We start from the raw sequence: 25,091 nt of genomic DNA, 5'->3' as shown, positions 1-25,091 counted from the left end.
CGGATTTTCAACCGGCTGGGATATTTGCTAGCGAAGCTCTGTCTAATACGAGCGAGTTACTGATGCAATTAAAATAAAACGTTCAATTTCAAGCTCTGCCGGATTCGCTTTTACGCAGCCTAAAAATTAGTAGAATTTGGCTAGAATCGAACGACATCGCTTCCAATTGTATCCCAATGTTCCTTTTCCTCAAGGGTGGTCTTATTTAGACTTACCTAAGTAGCGTAAACAGGTTTGTTGCTCACGTTACTTAGGCGAGACACTTATAACCTAGACTACACATCGAGTCGCATAGAATTTGCATAATGGCAGCGTTGTCATAAGGTCAATGGGTTAACAGAAAACTATGCGAAGTTCACATAGGACTTGGACAACAACAGCTATAGAACGATGCACGCTAGGCAACGAGTAATCTGTCGTCGCCAATTAAACAAAATATAACAATACTGTGATGAGCATCGGACCGTTCATCTAATAATACACACGTGAACGAACTAGTAACTGTGTATAATAAAAATAGCAACATGCTGTCTGCATTTGGTGCTCGGCAATGAATTCTGCGTTGAAAGCAAAAAAAAAGAAGGTGAAAGGGTTTGTTCGCTCATGTTCACGACTCAGTAGAGATACGTAAATAAAAATCAACGTGGTTGCCTGTAGCCTAAAGAGGATACTCAGCCCTGATATAAGCTTCGTCTACGGTCAGTAAAGTTATGTCCGCCGTCCCCACAAATAAAAATCCCTCAGGCCCTCGTTTGTTTCATTGCTCATTTATAGTCCAGTAGCTTGCTGAGTGAGAATTTAACATGTCGTTTATTCAGTTAATTATTTCACTTCCTACGGCTGAGGCAGCCTAAGAAAGGCATTTCAAAGAACTCCATTAACGCAATAACATTTTATAGCATTTTAAGCTGCCACTTAAGGGACGGACGCAAAGATGCATCGGTACTTCAATCGTTCTACAATACACAGTGAGAATTAAAGTTCTTCGACAACTGAAATAACACAACAGACAAGCTGGCAGGAAAATTTCTATCACAATTGTAAATCCTAAATAATCACGACCACCACCTTAAGATAAGGGCCACCTTATCTAAGGCCCATTAGTGTAGCAACCCTCGAAAAGTCTTTCTCTGAAGATCATGGCGTTTCTTCCGTGTATATAGTTCTGTGAACATGCGATTATGTTGTCTGTGGCCACCACTTTGTGTTTATGTATGTATGCGCGTCTGACTACTTTGCTAAATACGTTCGGGTGCCCCTATTGTTCGATTCATCTTCCGCTTGCTCCTTTGTTAGCCGGCGTTTTACTGCTCTTCCTTTTTCTGTGTTGCCCCTCGATTTTCCACCCGCTACCCCTGCCCTTCCTCTGTTTCGCCTCTTCGCCAGCCGCGATCATTGTCTTAATTCTTCTATGCGCATGTCTTTCGGTACCTGATGGGCACGTTGCAGCTAGCACAGATTGGAATGCGTCCAACGTTGGCCGCCTGCGTACTGAGCAATCCACGTCCTCGGCGAGGTGCGGGCCAGTTGCCAGCTCCTGGGTTCAATCCGGAACCTGCGCTCGTCGTTGTTGTCGTGGTCGTCGTCTGCTCGACACTTTGCTGCTGAGTTCGTTGTTGTTGCTGCTGCTGTTGTTTCTGCTGCTGGGGTGGCCACCTTGAGGCAACGTTCGCCGGTGACGATGAGCCTCCAGGAGCTGCTAAGGGAGCGTAGTAGCCGTAAGCATATGGGTACAGATAACTGAAATAGGTTGTTGGGGTTGTAGTGCTATAATAAGCATATGGGCTTTCACGCTGGCTGCGCGGTAGAGGTCGATACATTGGCACGATTTGCATCGCGTTCAGTACCAAGTGACGCTGACTGTCGTTTGGCTGTGTCCCTTTGGCGCGGTCGGAGCTTGTCACACGATTCAGGGTCGGCGTGTCACTGTACAGCGAGCTGCCCACGTCACCGCTGCAGAAGAAGGAAGGGAATGGTGCAACAGGGGCTGGCAGCACAAACCAGGGCGGTGCGGCTTTCCAAAGGTGTGCAGGTGAGTAATGCGTCATATGGGGAGGCAAAGAGGAAAGGCAAGCGGAGAACGGGCTACCAAGACACGTTTATTCGCGTCAAAACGGCAAGACCAGCATCGGCAGGTGTAATGTTATTAACAATTTGTCATGCCGCACCACACTAATTATGGATAAATGCAGCAATAGTCGATTGGGAAAATGACAAAGGTAACCAAATAAGGTAGAAAGCAAGCCGAAAAAAGGGATCACACAGGGCAAATAAGTCAGAAGGAGTCACCCAGAGGGTGACAAGCGAACAAAGCGTTCGCTGCAGACGAAGGCAAAACTACATGAGGAAGACAGAAAGGGCGCACAGCGCAATAGCGTGCATAAATCGGATATGGACGTAGGAAAGACAAAAACAAACGGTAGAGATAGCAAAAACAAAGGGCAAGGTCCATAAAAACATTTTTTGGTGGCGCTTAGTGATAGTCCTACAAGCGGCACCGAGTCACGAGCGAGTAAACGGCGCGTCCTGCCAAAGCAAACCGGATTTGCAAAAGATAGGAAATAGGGCAAATTGAAATAGAAATAAGACGTGGAAGCAAATGGATGGATCTGACGTGATAGACCGCGTATGATATTTGGGAGTTAACAAGCGATTTTAGCCATGCATCGCACAGAAGTTTACATATTAAACACTGTGCGAAAGGGAATCAGGCCATAGATAAATTGAAAGATCAACATTGACAAGTACGTATATGATATCATATCAATTTTTGAAGTACTCTGCTGCGCACATGGAAGGACCGAAAAACAATAAATCTGCACCGAGTTAATTGGTTGGATGACATGCGCGTTAAAGAGTAAAATAAAATAGCCTGAGAAGACCTGCGCCAGCCCGGAGAAGGTCGAACCGAGTTTTGTATGCATCCGTGATATCAAGACACAAAAAAAATAACAAAATGTCAGAGAAAACACGACCGCGAATAATGAGTGGAAAAGTACCAAAGCAAAAAATGATAATATCAAGTTATTGTTGAGGAAAAATACCACCAAGCCTGTGTAAACGTGTCGCACACGTTGCGCAGATGGATGCTTTCACGACTGAATGCGCAGTTGCACCGGCACGAATATATCAGTTTAAAAGCCCGGGTCGGAGCGGAAAAGGGTTCGAACAGATAAGGCAGGGCTAAGCGGTATAAAGACAGAAATTAGAATCACATACAAAATTATAGATGACGCCACGTAGGGTTAGAATTAAGGGACAGAAAAATTAGGGTTAAAGAAGCAAAGATTCATATCGGTTAAGTTGATTGTTCTCCATGCTGTTCCGTCAATGAGCCGCAGCATACGGTAGATACGTTCCGACAATACGCTGGCCAGCCCGGGACCAAACAGACAAGGAAGCGCACGTATAAATGATGCGCACGTTACAGCTACGCATATATAAAGCACACACAAGCGTCTACAAACGAATCCATGCAGAAAAAGAACAAGGTAGTAGACGACCTTCACGGAAAAGAACATTTGGTTTTGTTGACAGACTGATTGATACATAGATGAATTTCGATAACCTCTGACGACCGTTTTATAGAACTAATGAACTGATATTGTGTGTCCTCATATGGATGCCATCTGCTCGAGGATTACCGGTGTATATAAAGCGTTCGGCCAAGCTATAATAGAGGGTCGAGATGTTTCAACAATATACATTTTTACCAATAGCAGTCCACGAAAGGGAGAAATTCGAGGATACAATACAACAAGGAGCTGGTAGTCTTTTGTCTGAAACGACGTGGTAGATTTGACAGCTGCAGATGAGACCGGCCAACAGGGGACTACGGAAGATGGTAATCCAAGCGGCATTCGGAAGTCAGATAGCAGTCATAAGGACGGTAGCAGTAGTTTATAAACCCCTATGTGCAATGTAATCAAAAGCGTGATGATGGTTATAGCTACCGCAGGCGTCGGGCGTAGCAACTCATGCTACTTGGCAAAAGCAGGCTTTGGGGAGAATTCTCCAAAAAACAATACACAATTTGTGTATAACAACTCAATGTTTAGCTATATACAGACAGGTAAAGAAACTGTGATCGTGCACCGCACATTTGTTTCGCCTATATCGCGTGATCTATATGATATACATGTGACTATAGACTGGACTTTGAAAATTAGGAGGACAATGAAAACCGCGAAGTAGCATTAGATAAGCCAATTTGAATTAGATCTGCGTATCTGATATCGGTACCCTTCAAAGGTGCCTGCCAATGTATAAGGCTGCGCCTGGTATTGAATCTAGATAACCTAGATTGGTTTGTTACACATTACGCAATTATTTTATAGATTTTTACTCTTAGAAGTGGTGCCTATACCTACAACGATTTAGTTTTTACTCACTGTAACTTCAGGAGTTATTATTACTAGGAATATCGCATAAATTTCTGCTGTACCAGCACTCGTAGTAATTATGCTGAACCCAATTTAATTCCTTAACAATATTGCACTTAAAAGCACACACATATATATGACATTTTAGGTATAAAAGCCTGTGGGTAGTAAATTGGAACTACAATTTTTCCTGCTATGTTTGTACACGCTACGCTGTGTATATATAACATTTGCCTTGTATCGATTATGGTTTTTCTTTTTGTTCTGCAATATAAAGCTGTTAGACAAAACGATTGCTACGGAAATCACTACTCTCGAGCTTGGTCGGTTCACAGCGGAGGTGAGATGGGGTAATCATGGCATCTATTGAACGCGTGCTTCTTGCTTGCTAATGATCAAATCAAAAGCATGCTTCACGTAACATCAACGCGATAGTCGTTTTGCAACAGAAGGCGTTCGTTATCAAACACCAAACGTGCCCTTTGAATAGCAGACGCACGAGAATGCTCGGGGGGTGCATTGACTCAACACGGGTTCCATCAGAGGTGAATATAAGAAAAGGTATAAGGTAATATGGTATGTAAGTGCCACATAAACCATACGCGTCGTTCTCTTTGCGTCGATGTCATTTAACATTATGTTGCTTTCATTAATTTTATAGAAGTTCTTTTCGCAAAATTTCCTATATGGGGCAAGCGTTTAATGATGCTATGTTCTAAGTATAACCATACGTACCGGGGATAGTTGATGCATCGAAACATCCGGAACCGCGCTATAAAAGTGAAAAGCAACAGAGAAATAATAATGACAATTTAATGGGTATACCACGAAGAAATCTGACAATAGTTCTAAATTGTCTACATTGCGTTAGCCGCAACTATTGGTGTCCTATAATCGTTCTACTCGTTTGCCGCCTACGGCGGGCGGTCCCAATGATGGCCTATAGTGGTTCAAGCTGCAAGAATTAATGATTTCTAATGATTCTTTTCTTTTGCAGTATGCATAAGGCATGATTGCCATGCCGTCCTCGTGTTTTTTTCCAATTAGTAAAAAAAACAACTAATTGGATGAACAAAAACTGTGCGCTCCCGATGATGACCGTTACCCTTTTTCGTTTGCCATCTCTGTATGCTGTCGGTCTCGTCATAAAAACGCATGCATCCTTCTTTCTCTTGGTGGCATTTGACTATGCAACAAGGGTCGGACACGGGCAGTAATAAGGGAGGTAAACGCCAAGGTAGCTGCGGCCAAGGGGTAATTCCGGCTTTGTCTCTCAGCCAGACTTTACCTCCATCGTTATTCGTTAAACGCTTGTGGCGGCTAAGCCATACGTTTGACTGCAACAGACTGATGGGGTTCTCGTTACTGCTTAGCCACAAATTGTAAACTCGTCTTAGACTTTCAGCAGAACATATCGAGCATAGTTACCCAGATTTTTAACACTGAAGGGCAACAAAAATCGGCTCGTGTTTCGCTTTGAAAGCGGCCGTGGTAGAAGGAGAATTTCGTAATCTAGGTTATGAGGTAGGGTGGAATAGATGGGGTAGAAAAGTTAGCGAAGTAAACTTTTGAGTGATCGCTATCTAATAACAAGCGATCTAATATCTGAAACAGGCAAAATATTATCGAATGAAATTCCAGCTTTATTATCGAGTTTCTAATATGAAGCGTCTGTCATATGTCTTGCCCAAGGTGGGTCCGAATTACGGATGCTCTGACATAGGGACACTGGGTTGACAGCGGCAACGTCAGCTTATGTCGCCACATTTCGAGTCGCATAGAAAAAGGGCAATCCAATGTTACATAAACGACTAGTATGACTGTTCAGCGAAAATCCATTGTCCTGTACACGACCATATAAAGGAGCGACGAGTTTTATATAATTTGTTAACAATGGAACAAGTGTGATAAACAGAGAAAAAAAATGGCCAGATGTACTACTACTACTACTACAGTTCTAAAGTAAATCCATTTTTCATATATATATATATATATATACATATATGGGGAACAGCAAAACCCGCACCGGTTTACCATAAGCTCACGATAACTTATAGAATGGTGTAGAAGACCTTCTTCATGTAACGCTTCCTGTTTCTTCCGTCCTACGATAGGCCTGTATAAATCAAAGTAGGTCTGTACAAACGAAACTTAAGCAAATCGATTAGATGTCGCTCTGAAGTCGACGGGTGATAGCTAGAAGCACTCAGTAGATGTATTTGACGAATAACAATGAAGACGATACATTTAGCTAGGCTAGAATATGCCTTCGAGAAGGATATGTGACAGTGACAGATCCCCGTCACAATATTAACTTCAGTTTATTAGCACATTCGACCTGAAAAAATTCCGTCGTCACTGGACTATTTGATTCATGATCTCCAAAAGAGAATGAGGTCTGCCAAATAATAGCGGAGGAGGGTGTTCAATAAATACTGAGTCGTATATGTTTCAAAGTGTACACATTAGAGATGAAAAGCTTTTCAAAGCCAACTTCAATATATTTCAAAAAACACATATCGAAGTAGCAAAAACAAGAAAAAAAAAAGAAGTTGTCGCTAGTCATGCTCGTTCGACTTCGATCTTCTTTTACGGGAGCAGAATGGACGGACGGCGGCAGAAGCTTAACCTCAACGAAAGGCGACGCAAACGATCAACACAGTAATAATATAACACAATGTCACTCGCTAGCATTGTGGCAAATAATCATTAATACTATCTCTGCTAGGATCGGTTATTACCTGAGCGTCGGGCCTAGGTGATAGAGGTGGAGGGACTGAGCGGAACTGAAGCTGAAAGAAATTAACAGAGAAGAGGATCAAAAGGAACGAATCGGAAAAAGGAACAGAAAACACAATGAATAGAATGCCACAAACACGATGAAAAAAGAGAAAAACACGACAAATCAGCATAAAGTTCTTGTTAAAAAAAAAAAAAAAAAAACACTAGCTTACTCTTTACTAGCTAGTAGCACGCTCTTGGCTGCAAAAGCTTGAAAGATAGTTGTAGACATGGCGTACATTTACACCCTATTGATTTATTTATCGTGGAGGTCGAGCTACTGCAGCGAAGCGTCATCCAGACCCATAGCTGTAGATAAGTGTCTGTATATATCGAAGCATTATGAATCAGAAAATTAGCTTATGCCCCCTCTAGATGCTCTTTGACGACTAGAATGCCTTAGATAAAACATCGGCAGCATAAAAATTAGAAATTTAGAAACTTTTAGCTTTAGAAAACTGAAGCTGCAAACAGATAAAGTAACTATTCTGAATAATTGAAGACAACTTAGCACGAGATCAATCGATCGGAAATGAGCCAATGATCTAACGAATCATTAGGATTGCGTATCGATCTAAACGAACGAAACTGGTTTCGTGAAATTTTAAAGACGAGACATTTTATGCTCCACGTAATTTGTCGTTCATATTTTACCCTGATAATTTTTCTGTGCAGTGTTGCAATTAGAACATTCCAGGAACTGATATATATATATATGAACGCTTCCAGCTTAATGGATTTCACACGAGCCGCATAAAAAGTTCGCAGGCATAACTTAATGCAAGCGCGCTAGTTATCGATGGCCGAACCAGCCCATTTATTCATTAGAATTTTGAGACCCAGAATATCTTCGCTTTAGAATATAAGCTCAATAGCTTCTCTTCTTTCTGGTGTTCTCTATCATAGATGAACTTCTCCAATAATTACTAGCTCGACAATCGGCCACCCTTTTCGATTAAACCACCCAAAAGTAGAGCTTCCCAGTAATGCCTGCCCCCAACCTGGGGGTATTACAGTGAATTGGATTAACTTAGTATGCAGCTACAGTTTATCTGATCATCATCCCGGATAAGTAAGCTGCAGCGGTAATAATAACAATAGTAAGTCATAAACTTTTAACTACTAAAAGCTCCGTCTTCTAAAATCTAATTTAAAAAATATACATTTAACTTGAAAAACGACGAAAAATAGCTGCGTAAAGATAATCTGCGTCTATTTTAAGTAACATAGGTAAATTCGAATAAAGCTGAATGAACCGCTGCTACAAAGACTCACTGATGACGGATGTGCGCCGTAAGGCGTCGACGACGCAGGCGTCGACGAAATCGAAGCGGGCGTGGACAGCGGCACCACGGGGGCATTAGAGCTACTGTAAAACTCAAAAAAGAAAATACAGCTCCAGAAGAAATGTGTTTGTGACCCTAAAGACCTTCGTGACATCGGTTCTACGGAGGAAACTCTTCATGTGCATCTATAAAAAAAGCATATTTCGTCTACATATTGCCAAAAGGCTTGATGAAAAAAGTAGATCGTGTAGATTGAATGCTACACGATGGGTTCGACCTCTTAATCTATACTATTCAGCGCACCCGGTATTCTAGCCCTCAACGATCGGCTACGCAGTGAAAAAAGGAACTCCCAAACGCTACGATCATGCATTATCACAGGAATCCTATACCGAAGTTGATGACATATCATCTCTTAATGTACATGGCAGCTGTCGGATGGATAGCTTTGTTTTTGAGCAGTCGAATTTTGCCACCAATAAAACACAATATCTGAACCAACCGATTCATGAAAAATTTTTCCCATAGGAAGGAAGAGAGAATTGAGTTCATTTTGAAAACGTACCAACTTAGACTAAAATCTCGTCTCTTAGTTAGGTAGGTGCCAGTAGCGCTCCTATTCTCTCTCTCTCTCTCTCTCTCTTTCTCTCTCTCTCTCTCTCTATCTGTTTATCTCTTGTCGAATGTTTAACATTTTCATGATGAGAGCGCTCTGTAGAAAAAATAAATGATTTTTTCTTCAATGTAAAAAAGCTTCTCGCTATACCCCTGCTCTCCATTCCCCGCTGTACCATAATGAGTACGACTAACAGAGAAGCCGGCGGACAAATACGATGCACCTGTCCATATGTGGCTGGCTAGAATGGTTTTCCGTATAAAATTCTTATTTGTAAGTAGGACCATACGCCGCCATCTTCAGTGTTGTGAAGTTTCGTTTAGTTAGGAGCCGACTAATTCGGACACCAATAGAAACAAAACAATTTCCTTCAGGAGATCGTACGTGACACTGCTTCTCACTTTTATGCGTTACATTTCGTAGAAAATATCTACGGTGTCTTATCAAACTTCAGGGTAAGAACAATGTTCAACTTCCGCCGAAGATCGTCATGACGAATATTCGATAGGAGGCCAGACGCGGGAAAGGTATCTTTCCACAGGCAAACGATCTGTTACCAGTAAGTTAAGTCGTGAATCGATAAACGTGGATCAGCTAGTTATCCCTATCACTCATATAACAGTATGTCAAGCCAGTCAGTATGAAATGCGACAGAAGCTCTCATATATAGCTCAATATCATTCTAGCGATACGCTTGCTTCCACATCAAACCAGTGGCCCAACAGTAACAGTCGATTACAGAATGTGGTATAAATTGATTTTCACACATAATCACAGTGTAGAGAAGCGGCTCGACTCGAAAGCAAGCGTATCGCTAGAATATCCTGTGCTGCCTATATTACTATAGTTTTTCGAGGGTTTATAATATGTACACCTTCGTAGTGAACAGCTAAACGTGCAGTCAGTCGCTGCACCAACTGCAAAGAAGTTTGGAACTTCAGTTATACTGGCTTGTTTGCTGACGAAACACACCCTAGTTTTAACTCCCCTTAGCAGACGTCGAAGACGCACCCAAAATATTAGCGACCCGCTAATCATACCCTGAATGATATCTGAACTAACGCCAGGATAGGTCAAAGTCAATGTACTATAAATTGTCCTGGTCGATAAAATCGGTTGTAAGTTTGTCCAGCGATATCCAGCTACAACGATAAACTCGGTTTTTTAAAGAGGGAATACTAGTTTTAATAGTGATTATCTTTAGGGTTTTATCATTTAGGTAGGAAATATGCTAAGATCTGAAATATTTAGTTTTTCCCGACCAAATATCGAAACGTTTGTTGACATGCGAAGAATCTAAATAACCTTATTTTCCTTAAGGCGAGCTGTTTTTTTAATAGAACTTCGCCTTATGATACATTTTCCAGAGTAAATCGAAGCCTTCTATCGAATTTATTTTCGTACTCGTATCGTAAAATCACGATTATGGACCAAGACTACCATTTTGCATAGCGGAATTATGGGAAAGGTGCTAATTCCATACGCTTGCGTGTGTTGGAGTAGATTTTAGAAGACGGTACACACCGCATTGTAAATCCCCTCCGATCTTTGCAACTTCTGTATCCACCAGCGATCAGCAAAGCTCCACGAGGAGCTACAACGCACAAATCATGATTTTCAATATAACCACCTTGATACTAAATAAGATAAAGCACCTCTAGGCAAGATTAGCTTTTTCTCTATTATTATTCTTATTTCTAGCTCTGTTAACAAAGTGACCTTTTTTGCGCACGATGGTTAGTAACATTTGACAAATTTTAGCTATATAGCACCACTGTCCTCTGCGCTATTCGTGAGTGCATAATTTGGAGTAATTTTTTTTGCTTCGAACTACAGCAGTTGAAGTACCTAGCATATAATGCAACGGATACTTACGGAGAAACAGGCTCTTTGAGCATAACGGAGGCGTTACGTGCATGCATGTCGCAGTAGAGCTTACCGCCAACCAGGAAATAGCCTTGGTTCTTGAGCGATGTGCCACACGTTGCGCAACGGAAGCATTCAGCATGAATGTTTCGGTCCTTAATCCGACAAAAGACACCCCTGCAGAGTGTTGATGAAATTTCTTAGCTAGTTACTGTAAAATAATTGCTCCGCTAAGCCTTCGACCTTGCGGTAAGAGCCTGAACTGCGAATTAGTACTAATCACGGCTAAGAATCTGATTCAATACACAGAATATGGGGAAATCTTTTCTCTGCATGCGCGTCTCTCCGATCGTACGTGTGTGCCTGTATTAGTTTGCTGACCATCCTATTCGGGTACAGATTTGTCAACTACAGTGATCTTTAACGTTGCCAGTACTTACTGCTACAATTCTATATACTAATATAAATCATGACATTATGTCGTTGCCCATTCGTCCACTATCTACCTATAGGCAACAGCGTCACCTTGTCCGCGTTAACTGCACACGGAAACGTTTACCGATGTGCTACCATTTGCCCTTTGTGCGCTTTGCATTGGTTGGCCAGTGTGACTTTTCTGAGTCAATTTATACGTGCGTGCCGATGTAACTTCCAATTAGTCGACGGTCATACTTACCGATCCCTTCTAAATTGCCGTAATAATAGTAGCCTACCGGCTCAGCTAAGGAACATGCTCGGAGCCTCTATACAGTTGCGGTATATAGACCTAGAACGTAAGGGCGGCATAAAGCAACTTCACAAGTAGCACATCGTCGATCGAGCTCACCGAAATTGTCCTTTAGTACCCCCCACATTGTGTTTTCTAGCAGAACGGATCGAGCTCAGGAACTGCTTCTATTTTTGATTCTAGCGAGATACGTATGGGCCCATTGGTAGTTACTATTGGGCAAAGATGTATAGCTATCAGAACCCAAATGTCTAATCGTGTGCTGCTATATGTCGCAAACAGCCACTAAGTGCGTGCATTATATTGAGAGCGGTATGAATCTCGCTCAGTAAGTTTAGTGATGGTTAAAAAAGCGCGTTATAACTTAGTACGGGAATTTGTACATTTTTGTACGTTCTAAGTTACCAGGAAAATACCTTTATGTGAAAGACGTCTGATGTGATACTAATAACTTTATTTACCTTTATCCGTGTTTGCCTTGAAAACGATTATCGACGCAACAATCTACTGCAAATGCTATCCTTTTCCAATCTACTCCTTTTAAGGTATCGTTACTAAACATGGTCAAAATGGTTTGGTCCTCTGTTACCAATAGCCTCTATATATATTAACGCATAAATAACATAGAACTTCCAATACGTATACTTAGGCATGTCGTAATAATAAAACGTCGAAATCCGACCTTTCGTCTTAGGAGTTGTATTTAAGATTGTTTAATTTAAACAATGATATTTCAGCAATTTTTCTTTCATCTGCTACAAGTTTTGTTCCTGATGATTATGTTTACGCAGTACAACGATTACGTAAATTCTTCAATTTGGGACCTCACTAATCGTTTTCAAAACATGTCTCCTTTAATCCACAAGCAACTTCCTATTAGTAACAAGTGATGGACATGCTTGCTGTAAACTTAGCAAAATGCCGCTTAAAAACGTTTCGGCAAAATCGAACCTTGGATTGGTAGCAGGTGAAAATTGCCAAAAATGTCAAAGTTCAGGACGAGCAATAAATATTAAAAATATAAAGAGACGCATAGATTCTCAAAAAAAAAAAACGAATCATTGAAGCTCACTTGGATGACTCAATTGCCTATTGATGTTCGGCTCTCCGAAACAACGATTAATTTATTATTTGAAGGCATTTTGATCCATCTTTTTTAGCGTCTTAGTCGAAACGTTGTTGAGGATCTTCCATCCAGGATCTTCCAGGAGGAAAATTATCTTTCGATTTTCAAACGGCGCATGAAAATCGAAGATAATTTCTTCCAGTTTTGATGAGGGATTCGTCACACGCGAACAATTTTGATAATAATTGGTATCTATTCAAATATGAAAAACGACCTGTGTTTTTTTGGTCGTTATTATTTCATTTTGTAAAAAAAAAACCTGCTCGCCTCCGGTACTAGAATAGCGAATGAACGCATGTTTATTACGACAAACGCCTCACCAAAGCGCGTTCGAATTTAAATCTCCCGCCATCTGTGTATTCATGTGGATGTATAAATATTAGCATGTTTATTCTAAAGTCAAAAAGAGAAAGAGTAGGCAAAAGGAAGCCGAAGACAAACACACAGTAATCGAAATTGGCAACCAGGAACTAGACTACAGCGGAAGTATGAAGGCAAGCTTTTATATGCTTAGCGAAACACAATGGATCAAGCAAAAGAAATACTTGTATTATGGAAGACAACTAAAATGGAAGAGCTCATTCATACAGGCTGTGTGTAATGTTTGTTTCGCAGTATGTTTTCGATTGTGAATTAGACACATCTTCAAATCGATCTGTAACATGGGCCCTGGTATTCCACTATAACTATGTCGATGATGTTTAAATTTAATTATCAGGATTCCACTATAATTTATTGAAATTTAGCAGACACCTATCATGGAAGCGTGAAAAGCGGATCTTCTCCCGCGTGGATTATAGGGATGTTGTGAACTAGTAATTGGTAAGAAAGCATGGATTCTGTACACCTATGTAGACACGCGACCCAGAATCAGTTTCATATATAAATTCCGCGTATCCTTCGGGGCATGCAAGTACAAAGGCCCGTCACTGTGGTTGTTGGGTTGCATACAAAGACTCGTGTTGTGAGTTGGAAGTGTTATCGACTAGAAGAAAAGAACGATCTAAACATTAGGGTGGCATACCTTTTTCATTCTGTAATCCCTTAATTATCGCTTTGCAAAAAAAAAACTAGTACGCTGTCTGTTTTTGTCTATCATGAAGGTTCATTCATGATGCAAAATTGTAGACAAATATTGCATAACGAATTAACGGCTTGTTTCTGTAGATAACAAAATCAGTGCCTTGGCCTGGGCGTATATGATCCCCGAGCTCGGCATAAGGTAACATGAGCGATTATTTTTCAGATTCATTTCTACATTAGTGGCCAAAGTGGAATGAGTTAGATGATATCTGCAAAAATATGCCCCAGATAACAAAGGTGGGGTACGCTCAGTGAGGTATTGCCTTAGGTACGCTTTTCATCCTCATTCTATTCATCCAATCTAACGCTATTGTACCTTTAACTTGAAGCACACCTTTGAAAAATTCAAATGTTGAAATCTTCAGTTAAACACCAAAATCGTTCGACAGGATACTTCTGGAATTGACATCATTGTTACGTAAATCATTGACATTGAGAAAATGGTGCGCTTTATACCGATCATTTATGGAAATCGTGCAGAAGCCACATGTGTGACACTTAAACAAATGGCTACTATCGTCGTTAGTACTACAATTTTGAAATGTGATCACTTATACCGATTAAAATTCTGAAGTCGATAAGCTGCCTATATGAAGACACAATATATATGAACATACTTTTTTAATATATGTTGCAACCGGTCTTGATCAGTGTAGCGTGTCTTTAATTGTGATTCCTTCCAATATGTTTGTCGTTATAGCCTGTCAGTTTGGTCTGGATCTAGCAGAAAACAACAGAATCTACCGTACAATTCATGATAAATGCTAATTTAACAGAGCGAGTTTTGTCGGCCATCTCAAAAAGTGCGTACGGCACAGGACTTACAACCATCGGGCTTCGGGTTAATCCACCCCCCTTGCATTTGCGCTTAATCAGAATGGGTATTTTCACATCCTGCAAGCAATACGTTAAAAATTGGTTCCAATTGCAGCGAAATAAACAGGCTCATACATTTTGCAGTAAAGGGATTTTGGGAGGTTAGTCGCTCATTTCTGCTATAATTAAAATAACCGTGAAGCCTCTATTTGGGAGTTTTTAGGTACGGGCCAGTATGGACATGGAAGTTGCATCAAGACAATGTCTCCTAACCGGCAATGCGTTTGCACATTAAACTTAGGGATACGTTGTGGTCCAGGTTCGAACCCGGGCATAGGAGCACTTCCTTTCGCGCTGGGAGCCAGCCATCCGATGAAATGCTTAGTGGCGACGCTGGACGCAAAACTCGAAACATCGTTTTAGTATTCGGCAAAATCTAAGTACATGGCCAACAATATATGTGCAAAATGCAAAAAAAGCTCACAAGTAATCGTGGCAAATAAGCAGAAGTGTTCGCAAATACCATTGTTAGTTATTGCTTTTAATAATCGCGACAATGGCTGAAGCAACAGATAAGGCTAGACGGGGATCCTTCAAAAGGAAGGAGCGAGTCCGCGGTGCAGTTATTAACCAATTGGGATAGCAGTATCACTGATTACAATGTCAATGCGATGTGCGATATCTAACTTCGAGGACTTCAGGGGAACTAGAGTACCATGTCTTACTTATTTGGTCTAACAGTGAACGTGCCCCAAAGTCTTCGATCTTCAAACGAAAACATATGAAGTCTCAGCGTTTTTGAGCAGCGTCCGAGTTCATTCTCGAAAACGGTATTTGGACTTTGGTCAACGAAATGGGTTCTCGTGCGGTAGATGCTTGGTGTTTTTTCGCCAGTGATAATCGCTGAAAAGTCGTTTAATGATTTACCCAGCCGCTGAGTGCTGTTTTCCGGTCAACGAATTTTGAATCGATTTAAATATAATCATTTGGGAGACACAGATCCAGTGAATAGGCCTTGTGGAAAAGCACTTTTCAGAAAAGCGAATTCTGGCACTTTCAAGGAACTAGGATATCCTTAAAGTAAAATCACAGAGACTCTGTTAATTGCCAAGGGGCACTTTCTCTTAAACTATTCAGTCGGTATCCATAATCTTTTGCATTAGTCGTTTCATGTAGCTCTAAAAATTCAAAATAAAATGTTCACTCCGTGAATAGCTTGCAAGATTTGGCTTATTGTACGAACTCAACCCGTAATGTTCTTGTTCACGAAATAGAGCCAGCGGTTATGTGTTTGTCTAATAATAGACTTAAGAACGCATAAAGTCCGAGGCCGAAACGTTAAGACAGGGACATCAGGACCTGTTCGAGAAAGAATAGTTGAAAATCAGCTCTAGGACAGATTCAAAGGAAATTTAATTTCACCCTGCTACTCAGCATCGATAATGCTTAACGGATGCCAATAGCGGACATTAAGATCAAAATATATACAGGATATATAGAGAAGTTCTGGTATCGCAATTAGAACAGGGGCTATATTCCGATTGCTAGTGACAATTCGATATACGCCATATTTTCGAATCAACCTAGGTCAGCGAACACACCGCAATACTATGCCCCCATATAAGCCTCCATTCGTTTGTGTTCCGCGTAGCGCATAGACGATTCGAATGATAGCCAGAGTTAAAGAGAAACCTCCCTCTACTAATATTTCAAGTCCTTCTGCCTGGAAGATCTCAGGCCATTAGTGCCCTAGATCATAGAGTTTTTGCCTGAGTAGAATTCATTTGCGTTTGAAAAGTAAACGGCGCACGGTGCCTTTTAAGTGACACTTCGGAGGCGCTCCATTTGAATATTTATATCATGGATAATAGATATGAATTGCCTCACCTGGAAGAATCTCAGAGCACATTGCGATAAAGCACGAGACAGATCAAGATTCAGAATGATGAGTGCACATAAATATATATCTGTATACCATTGATATGTGGCATAACGCCAGTAAGTAGATTGATATGTCAAATATGCACAGCCTTCAAAGTACGAGTCATACTGCAGTTAACTGCCATTACAATGTCATGTACCGCGTCCAGAATGAAGAAAAATATTTTTAATAAGTTATATTGTTCTATGAAAGACGATGAAACTAACAGTTGTTGCGCAACAGAAAAAGCAATCACTAAAACGCCTTTATCAATGCAATTAAATTCTTTCAGGTAAACTACAACCTGCAAACTACGTTCGGTACATGGGTGTATAACTGTAGCTGTAAAGTTATCAATTCGTAAGGGCGTATGAATTCTTCATGGAAAGGCTTTATGTCGAGACTTACACGATAATCTTGCCGCATTCGACGCAGATGTTGGGTCCACCGACAGCGATATTGCCGTGGGGTGCTGCCGGCTGTGGAGTCGGACGTGGCGCTTCAACGTGTCGCAATCCAGACTGCGCAGCCCCCAATGGCGACGAATCGATTCCCGATGTTTGGCGAGGCAGCGGGGACGCGGGTGCTGCAATAGGTTTGGAAGAACGTTCTTTTGATTTCGGATGCCACATTCGCAAAGGCTCATCAGGTACAGGAAAAAATCATAAGGAGAAAGGGGGTTTTTGTACTGTGGACACATTGAAGGGTACCGAAATTATTGAAAAAGTATCGGTTTGGCAAGCCAAACATGAGCGACGGTGCATGGAGAATATAAGAAGGGCCATCAAAAGGTTGAAGATAAAAGCGATCATAAAATTAAATGGACCAGCGTAAAAACCGAGCGTTGAGATTCACAATCGTTCCGTAAGCTTCAGTAAATATAATCTCTTCCAAATATGTCAAGGCTCTTAAATACGATGATTCTACGTAATTTAGCTTGTTATAGCTGGCAGTAATTACCGAGATGGATCCCAGGACTGGTTTCAGCTGTTGTATAATAAGACACACTGTACCACATTGTATCAAGTCAGATTCAGCTGCACCAGTCAGCTTATTGAAATGATTTATAATTCTAACGTAAGTTAACGTATAATCTAAACATTTGTAAGGACCACGGAAGTAAGGCGTGCGAAGGTAGCATACGGACTTCATCTATGTATTATAATCAGCCATTGTACAATCACAGTCGAACTCGAAAGATTATGATGGTCAGTTAAGATGTTTACATTATATAGGGAACTAGCAAACACAAATATATATATATATATATACACAAATATATAAATGAAAACGAAAATTAAAGGTTAAAATAAATCCATTAATGGTTTAAAATGATCTAAACTTATTATTATCTGATGCGAACATTACATAGTACTGCGTACGGTTTTTAACCTAAAGAATACGAAGGACCTATAATTAGATAACCTAAGGGGTACAATCTGCACTCACTATATAAAACAAAAAAAAAAAAGTAATAGAACAAATTCAAGAACCAATCTCAATGCAGATACTTTGTTAGTTAATCTATTTCCCCTGCGCAGATATTCTAGTCAACTGGAAGACAAAAGTTTCTTACAGGTTACACTCTTTGTGTAGGCAATGCCACGATTATCTAAAATAGGTTGTCATCAAAAAATGGACAGATCCTATTTTCAGGGCATTCTTCTTAGCCGGTCATCCTCATCATTCGGTCGGAATGGGGATAGAAATTAGTCAGGAGTATTAATGTCTTTTTGCGATACCTGCACACCAAACGGCGCCCCCACCATCCTGTTCGCTATTGTTAGTGGGTAGGCCGTTGGTAGTGGAGACAATGACTGTAGATATTGAGTGGCAGCTTTGGACAGCAGCGGTAATCCTTACAAAAATATCACCACTGCCACCGCTGCGGTGGTAGTAGATTTGCTTTCCACTGCTACAACTTATATTACGCTCTCTAGTTCAGAGCTAGCCGGCTGTTTCGAACGTTCATAAGCCATACTGAAATTATCAAATGGCAAATAAAGTTGAAAATCACATGGCGACGCTGTCGTTGGAAGCTTTTTCGAGATGCGGTGCCTTTTAAAGCACGTTTTGGTCAAGCACAAAACATCGATCGCGTGTTACGCGCGTCGTACCGATTGTCGGTCGGATGATATCGAGTTCACTCGACAGTGTCCACTAGTTACCTGGGTCAAAGTTCTATAATATTTATAATGGGGTCTAAAATTTATTGAAGTGCTTATCTAGTGTAAACCTAAAGCATGGTCAATGATGCAGCAGGCAAGTACGAAGTATAATGAACAGCAGTAAATCACCGTGTACAAGCGCATTCGGAAACACAAGGAGCTCTGGGATCAATGAAAAAAACGAATCACAGTGTATCAGCCTTTCTCAGAATAGAATGGGAGCGTTTATTAAAGTTTCAAGTCAAACAAATTGGTTGGCAATTTAGCATTTCTTTGTTGAAACATTCGCCGCAGTGAGCGCCTCGCCAAAACCGATGAGGGTATCATGAGTTTTACACCATAGCCGGCAGAAAAAATCCTCTGCTACCGAAAACGCCTCGTTTTCTGTTCCCACTAAACGATATAGCTCTGAAGGTCATTACCGCAAAATGAATTTTTTCTCAGTCAGGTCTTTCCATCCTAGTCTCCACTGCCAAGTGATGAAGAGTACGCCTCGTCCATTATGCGGCTTAAGAAACAACAGGATATAGGTGCATGACGTCGCTAACACGTATGCTTTTGTCAGCTATGACATCGATATACAGTGGAATTGTGGTCAGGCCCAGTGTTATCTAGGCGAGACGAGACGCCTTGCTCGACCTTTAGCTGTAACGGGTAATCGACTCCACATGTGGCTCACGTAAGTATTTCGGAAAGTAGACGGTAGAAAATCTGCCCATGAGTATAAGAGCTAACTTTGTCCGGATAAGAATTCAGCTAACGAAGAGGTCTAGACATTTAGATATACTTGTTGATTCTATTCCAGTTGTAAACCTCAATAAATATATAGACTGAAACATTTCGAATATAAAAGAGAATAGAGATACATAGTGTGTTCTTAGCGCAACGAAAGGCGATGTGATACGACAGGCAACCGATCTCCTAGCATTCACTCGGTCTTCTATCGTGCGCGGATAAACCCCATTTGCTCTTAATACAAGCGTCTATCAATAACACCATGTCAACGTAGCTCAACCGGCCCTGCTAGGACCCGCACATGTTCGTGAATCATTAGATGGCAAATTGTTCTCTAGGCAGAACATATGCCATTTTGAATCGGGATAGCTGCACCAATGCATATATGGACCTTCTATTGTATTTTATGTTGGACAACTAATCTATAGGCCATTTTTTTAGACTAAACGAAATACGAACAGTATACGTGCCTGACCAAAGTCTATCGCACATCGACGGCCTACGAGGCAGTAAAAAGACTGATAGTACGAAACAACTATGTTAGTTGTATGGATATTTCTATCTATGTATATTATCAAGTAGATATCTGTGGAGACTCACTTCGTGGGGCCTTATCTTCCTCTTGAACCATCCGGTAGACTGCCGAGTCGGTGTTAAGAGGCTTATCTTCCTTCATAAAGTTGATTCTGCAAAAATCGTTCAAAAACGACGTCAGTAAAAAGCTGTGCAAGAATCCCATTGTTTCAATATACGCAATACGAAGCATTACCACTGCTGGCTATCTTACCGTTGCTGCTAGCCTTCAGCTATTTAACCAAAGAAGGCTTAAAGAACTGCTTAATTGTATTATAGGAACGATACATGACTACGCAATGGATGCTGCACGGCAGCGGAGCCTATCCATATCTAGCGGCGCCTGGACCCCGATAACTATCTTGTTATAACAGAATAGCAATTCCTGCCAATAACCACTTGTCTCAATATCCTATTCTACTCTATTATTGTCTGCTGAAACATAGCTTACATCGTCCTGCACTTTGTCCTTAGCAGCCTGCATATTGTCGTGGTTCAATGAGAATATGGAATACGACTGGGAGAATTAGTAAAAGACGGATCCTGTGTGGATTTGTGCTGTCCTAGCAGTCACTGTCCAGTGTTTTAATAAATTCGATTTCAGTCAAAAGAGATTTTCAAATACAAGTCGTATGGAACCAGTAGCGGCAATTCTGAACACAGAGATAGCTTAACACTGATCTACATAAGTGAGTCTTAATATAACGTATAGTAATTCCAGGAAAGATCGATAATCACGACAAGAAACGGCGTATAATGCAACATAAGTAGATGATTCAACATCAGGCGCGGTTACTACGTAAAATGCTGTACGGGCTCTATATAGCGACCGGTATCGGAGAGAATGAATGTCGTAGCTAGTTAAAGGCCGAAGAGAAACGCTGACGTGAAACAGCAAAACAAACACAAGACGTAAACATAAAAATTGTCTCAGGACAATTCTGTGAGTTCCTGCCGTGGTCAGCTTCCACAGTTTCCAGTATTGCCTTAAGCGAGGCTATACGCGAAAACACGATATTTGAAATGTGCTATTTCTCACAAAAGAAAACATGGAAACTCGCTTATAAACGAGACAAATGCAAGGGTGGGCGTTGAAAATGTTGCTAGTAGACCAGTTTCGATTACAGTGTCTTATAGTTTTTTTCTTTTTTGTTTTCGATACAAGTCGATCACTAATATTATTTAACAGATTGATTAATTGCTAGAGAAACGAAAGCATCGTATCTCTCTTTCAGTGGCAGGTTTGAGTTGCCGATCTGCGTCCAGCATTCCGTTTCGCGTTGGCATAGATCACAGCGTGATGCCTTGGCACATAAGACTCGGCCTCCTGCACACTACCACACTATTAGCTACCTTCCGTAGTTGAGGTTCAAGCCCTAGAGTAGCCAGGTTCAAGACCGGCCGGCGCCAGTCAGCTGCCTGATGAAATGCGTAACGGCCAGCCGGACGTAGAACTCGAAATGCACACAAGTGCGTAAATGGAATAATAATAATAATAATAATAATAACAACAGTAAGGAAGTTATTATCATTATATGCTTGCGGATCTCATTGCTAGGAGTGTCTATGCGTAACCATCTGTACCCCTTTCGGCTATATGCCCTGAGGTCGATAGATACCTTCGTAGAGACTTTCAACTGCGCGTAATGTGACTGTGTGACTATGGCATAAGTGAGCTGGTAGACGAGCGGCGATCGAGTTGTCGACATAAGTTGGGCAAATCGGCATGAGAGTAACGGTCACCAAACTATCTCATAAAACACCAGTTCTTAGGGACCAATAGGACCAGCGTGATGGGTATTAGCTTTGGAGTAGATTCATTTGTTTGTTTGCATGGCGGGAGAACTAGGATATGGGCGAGCAAGGGAAATTCAGCAAAAATAATACTTTGAAATGTGATTTGAAAGATAAGGAGCAGATATAATTATTATAAACAATTCAACTTGTAGATTCACGTTTGCAACTACTATACTTATTTACCACCTTATGACCATCTTCACAACTTTCTAAGGCTTCTACCATTTACACAGTTATGTATGCGTAATCACGGGCCGTTGGCTGTTGTGTTTAAATAACGTTATAGAAAATTTTCTCAAACACAAACGGTTCAGCTAATTACGACTCTTACAGATACAGATTTGTTATTTGAGCGTAATAGTTCCACGATACGACTTGACAAGTAAAACACCGTGCACGTATGATATCGACAGTAGCAGCAGAACTTTTCAGCTAGTTAACCTTAAAAGTTTTATAGAGTAAATTACGGAAACAGAAACTGTCCTTCTAAAATTAAATTTATTGGCCCGTGTACGGCAAATGTCGGTCAACAGGTTTATATAGCGAGAGTAACTATTGTCTTCTTATTAAGAACTTGCGCATCCAAATTTCGCCTATCAGATTGCCCTACGATGGGTCCATTATATCGATATTAAAGTTTTCTAACTCGCCAAGCAATAAAAAGGCTTTTAGAGAAACAATCCCAGTGATCTGCGTTAGGGCGAAGTAAAAATAAAGACATGCCAGGTCGTCACACAGTTTATAATAAAGAAAAGATTTCCCTCGGATGTTTTATTTACCTTTACCTAGTTTCCCAGGAGACTTTTTTCATTGCTAAAACTGTGTACCTAGTAGCATACAAATCGCAGAGAAGAGATATGATCATATGGCAGCTGTTTCTCTGTCTAGTCTTTTCTACCTCATAACTATGATTATGAGGTATCAATTTGTATGTTACTAGGTACGAAATTCTATTCAAGTGTATGAATGGACTCTGTAAAGAATTTCCTATATCATCAGATTGTTTCGGCAAGTACCCACTGTGCTCAAAATGTATGAGAAACGGCCGCACTAGAAATTAGTCAGTGTCTAAGTCCCTGTTTTCAGGTCTTCTCAGACTGAGAGTCCAAGTGAGTTTTATTATATAATTTTTGTGAAAAGCAGTAAAGCAAGGCCTTCATGTGTTTAATACTCGGTTCACGTAAATGAGCTTCATAAAAAAATATTGACTTTGATTATGATAATTTTATTGGGGGCATTATAAGATGCTTGGATCGAACCAAATCTTATACAGTATATACAGCCGCTGCGAGCGAAAAAAAAAAAAAAAAACTATTTGTATTTAGTTGGATAAAATAAGCACTAGGAAAAAAAAGCAGCACTGAAAATTCATGCGGTTCAACTTCCTGTAGTGGTTTTCAGAAAATGACAAGATTTACCTGGCGTAGGAACATGGTGGAATTTGTTTATAGAATAGCTAAATGTATGGCTACTTAAACACACGCCGCTTAGGTGATGTTAATCCTTCGTTTTCAGAAGGAGTGATCATTGCTAGTTTGGCTGCTGTTGCTAGGCTTTACAGATAACATGTACCATGCAAATGTGATCCTCAAGCCGATAATTTCATCACTACATTATACATGAGCTTTACATATGTTAATGAGGTTTACGCTAACTTCTATAGGGAAATATGTCTATAATGACACCGTGCAGCCAAACATGAACACAGTATGGAAGCACCCGCTAGTCAGCAGTTCTACTTGATTATTTAAGTTTCATTTCATTATGTTTTACGGGCACATCTTTGTGTTGGGGCAAATAAACGGCGTCGTCTGCAGTAAACGGAGCGCCATTCTGCGTAATTACGGTCATCTGTGGCGTCCGGAGATGTGGGTAAAGATTAAAGTGTTTTAAGCTTCTATTCACGGTAAGAATTACTCCCTTCGATTATATTAGTTCTAAGGGAAAAGTTTGTCTTTTTTTTGTTTCGACTTTGAAAAAGTCAATGTATGGGGTATTTGTTCGCCTTCAATCTGATGCAACCCTCCCATCAACACACTCTTGGCTGATTTCATCATGATCTCTACGAAATACACCTTATATGTTGTAAAGTATCTGTATTGGATTAGGGTGTATTTCATATACGGTAAATTGCCTTGCCAGCTAAACAATCGTTATAACCATTATGAATCACTAAGAAATCCTTTCTCACTCCTAGTCTGTTTACTCTAAGCTAGGTGTTACAACGACAAATTACAAAATTCGGAGACAAACCCTTTGGCACCACCGGTAAGCACTTCGGCCTGCTTTTCCAACGCATCGCGGATGTTCTCCATTGAATACAGTGCAGCAGGGCAATTGTACTGCTTGTTGACAAGTGTTGATCCAGGCACCTACAATAGACAACGAAGATGGTGATAGCCAAACGTAAAGTAAAACCATTTGGGGTAGCCTTGTTTTTCGTTCTATGTGCATGCGGAACAATTAGTGACAATCGTCATACCCCACGTAGACAAAACTGGCCTTTCAGTTGGTCCTTACTCAACAAACTTCCAGCTATCGGGATAAATATATAAACAAATGATCTTTTACAATGTGGATAGTCCATAAAACGTTTCCGGTAGCCAATCAAGTGTGCAATTATAAAATCTAGTATGCAAGAATAGCTCTTGGACATCTTATCTATTTCGGGTAAATTTTATATAATATAGTATTAAGAGTTAATAATGACGCTAGACTAGATTACTGCAAGCAATAATTGTGTCTGCTTCCAGGTTCTATATCAACTTATGGTCATCCAGCGATCGTCTCCCCGTACCATGCAATATTGTAAAAGTAGAGGAATTAACTCAGCCGTTGTTACCTCAAGGCAGACTTTGTTTGCAGCTTACATAGACGTAAATTGGTTCACTACGTTTCTAAATTAAAGCTCTACTAGGGCTTCGGGTTCCAGCATCAGTTAAGCACCATGGACGACAACACCAGGATCCGCTATATCTGAGTTCACTCAGGCTACGAATGAAATGAACAGGAGGTCTAATTGAAAGTTTTGCCCAAGGTTAGTTTTCTTACGGAAAAAATACTCATAAATATTATCGAACGATTTTGCTTGTCTGTTTATTCGATGGCTGGGGCAGATACCACGAAACACTGCAGCTTCTTGCTAAATGTGTATCTTGGTGGGATCATATTTACTGTACATCTTTCGAATATGACTGTAGTAGGGTTACAAATC

At 40.7% G+C, this 25,091-nt stretch overlaps 1 protein-coding gene and 1 long non-coding RNA gene across 6 annotated transcripts in view; one reads left to right on the top strand and one right to left on the bottom strand.

Annotated features, from left to right (window-relative positions):
- Positions 1-25,091, bottom strand: part of Zasp52 (Z band alternatively spliced PDZ-motif protein 52) — a 57,493-nt gene that overhangs the window by 14,478 nt on the left and 17,924 nt on the right. For 2 of the 3 annotated variants that reach the window (XM_022837002.2, XM_022837005.2), the window contains exons 4-11: positions 24,131-24,249; positions 20,108-20,193; positions 17,013-17,190; positions 10,941-11,108; positions 8,439-8,532; positions 7,124-7,174; positions 5,118-5,154; positions 1,432-1,699 (exon numbers count right to left, since the gene is read on the bottom strand). In XM_022837002.2, the coding sequence (XP_022692737.1) occupies positions 1,432-1,699; positions 5,118-5,154; positions 7,124-7,174; positions 8,439-8,532; positions 10,941-11,108; positions 17,013-17,190; positions 20,108-20,193; positions 24,131-24,249 (1,001 nt within the window). The remainder of the gene's footprint in view (positions 1-1,431; positions 1,700-5,117; positions 5,155-7,123; positions 7,175-8,438; positions 8,533-10,940; positions 11,109-17,012; positions 17,191-20,107; positions 20,194-24,130; positions 24,250-25,091) is intronic. The other variant, XM_022837003.2, reaches the window with a different exon arrangement.
- On the top strand, positions 12,664-17,006 carry LOC111262615 (uncharacterized). 3 transcript variants are annotated; one of them, XR_002681730.2, is made up of 4 exons: positions 12,664-13,606; positions 14,031-14,104; positions 14,907-15,123; positions 16,897-17,006. It is a non-coding gene; the product is annotated as an uncharacterized LOC111262615 (long non-coding RNA). The 3 variants fall into 3 exon arrangements; XR_015311981.1 differs by having other exon boundaries at positions 14,031-14,123; XR_002681731.2 differs by having other exon boundaries at positions 14,031-14,135.

Source organism: Varroa jacobsoni, unplaced genomic scaffold, assembly GCF_002532875.2.
Source record: "Varroa jacobsoni isolate VJ856 unplaced genomic scaffold, vjacob_1.0 scaffold_681, whole genome shotgun sequence".
NCBI lineage: Eukaryota > Metazoa > Arthropoda > Arachnida > Mesostigmata > Varroidae > Varroa > Varroa jacobsoni.
This window is presented reverse-complemented; position numbering and strand designations above follow the sequence as displayed.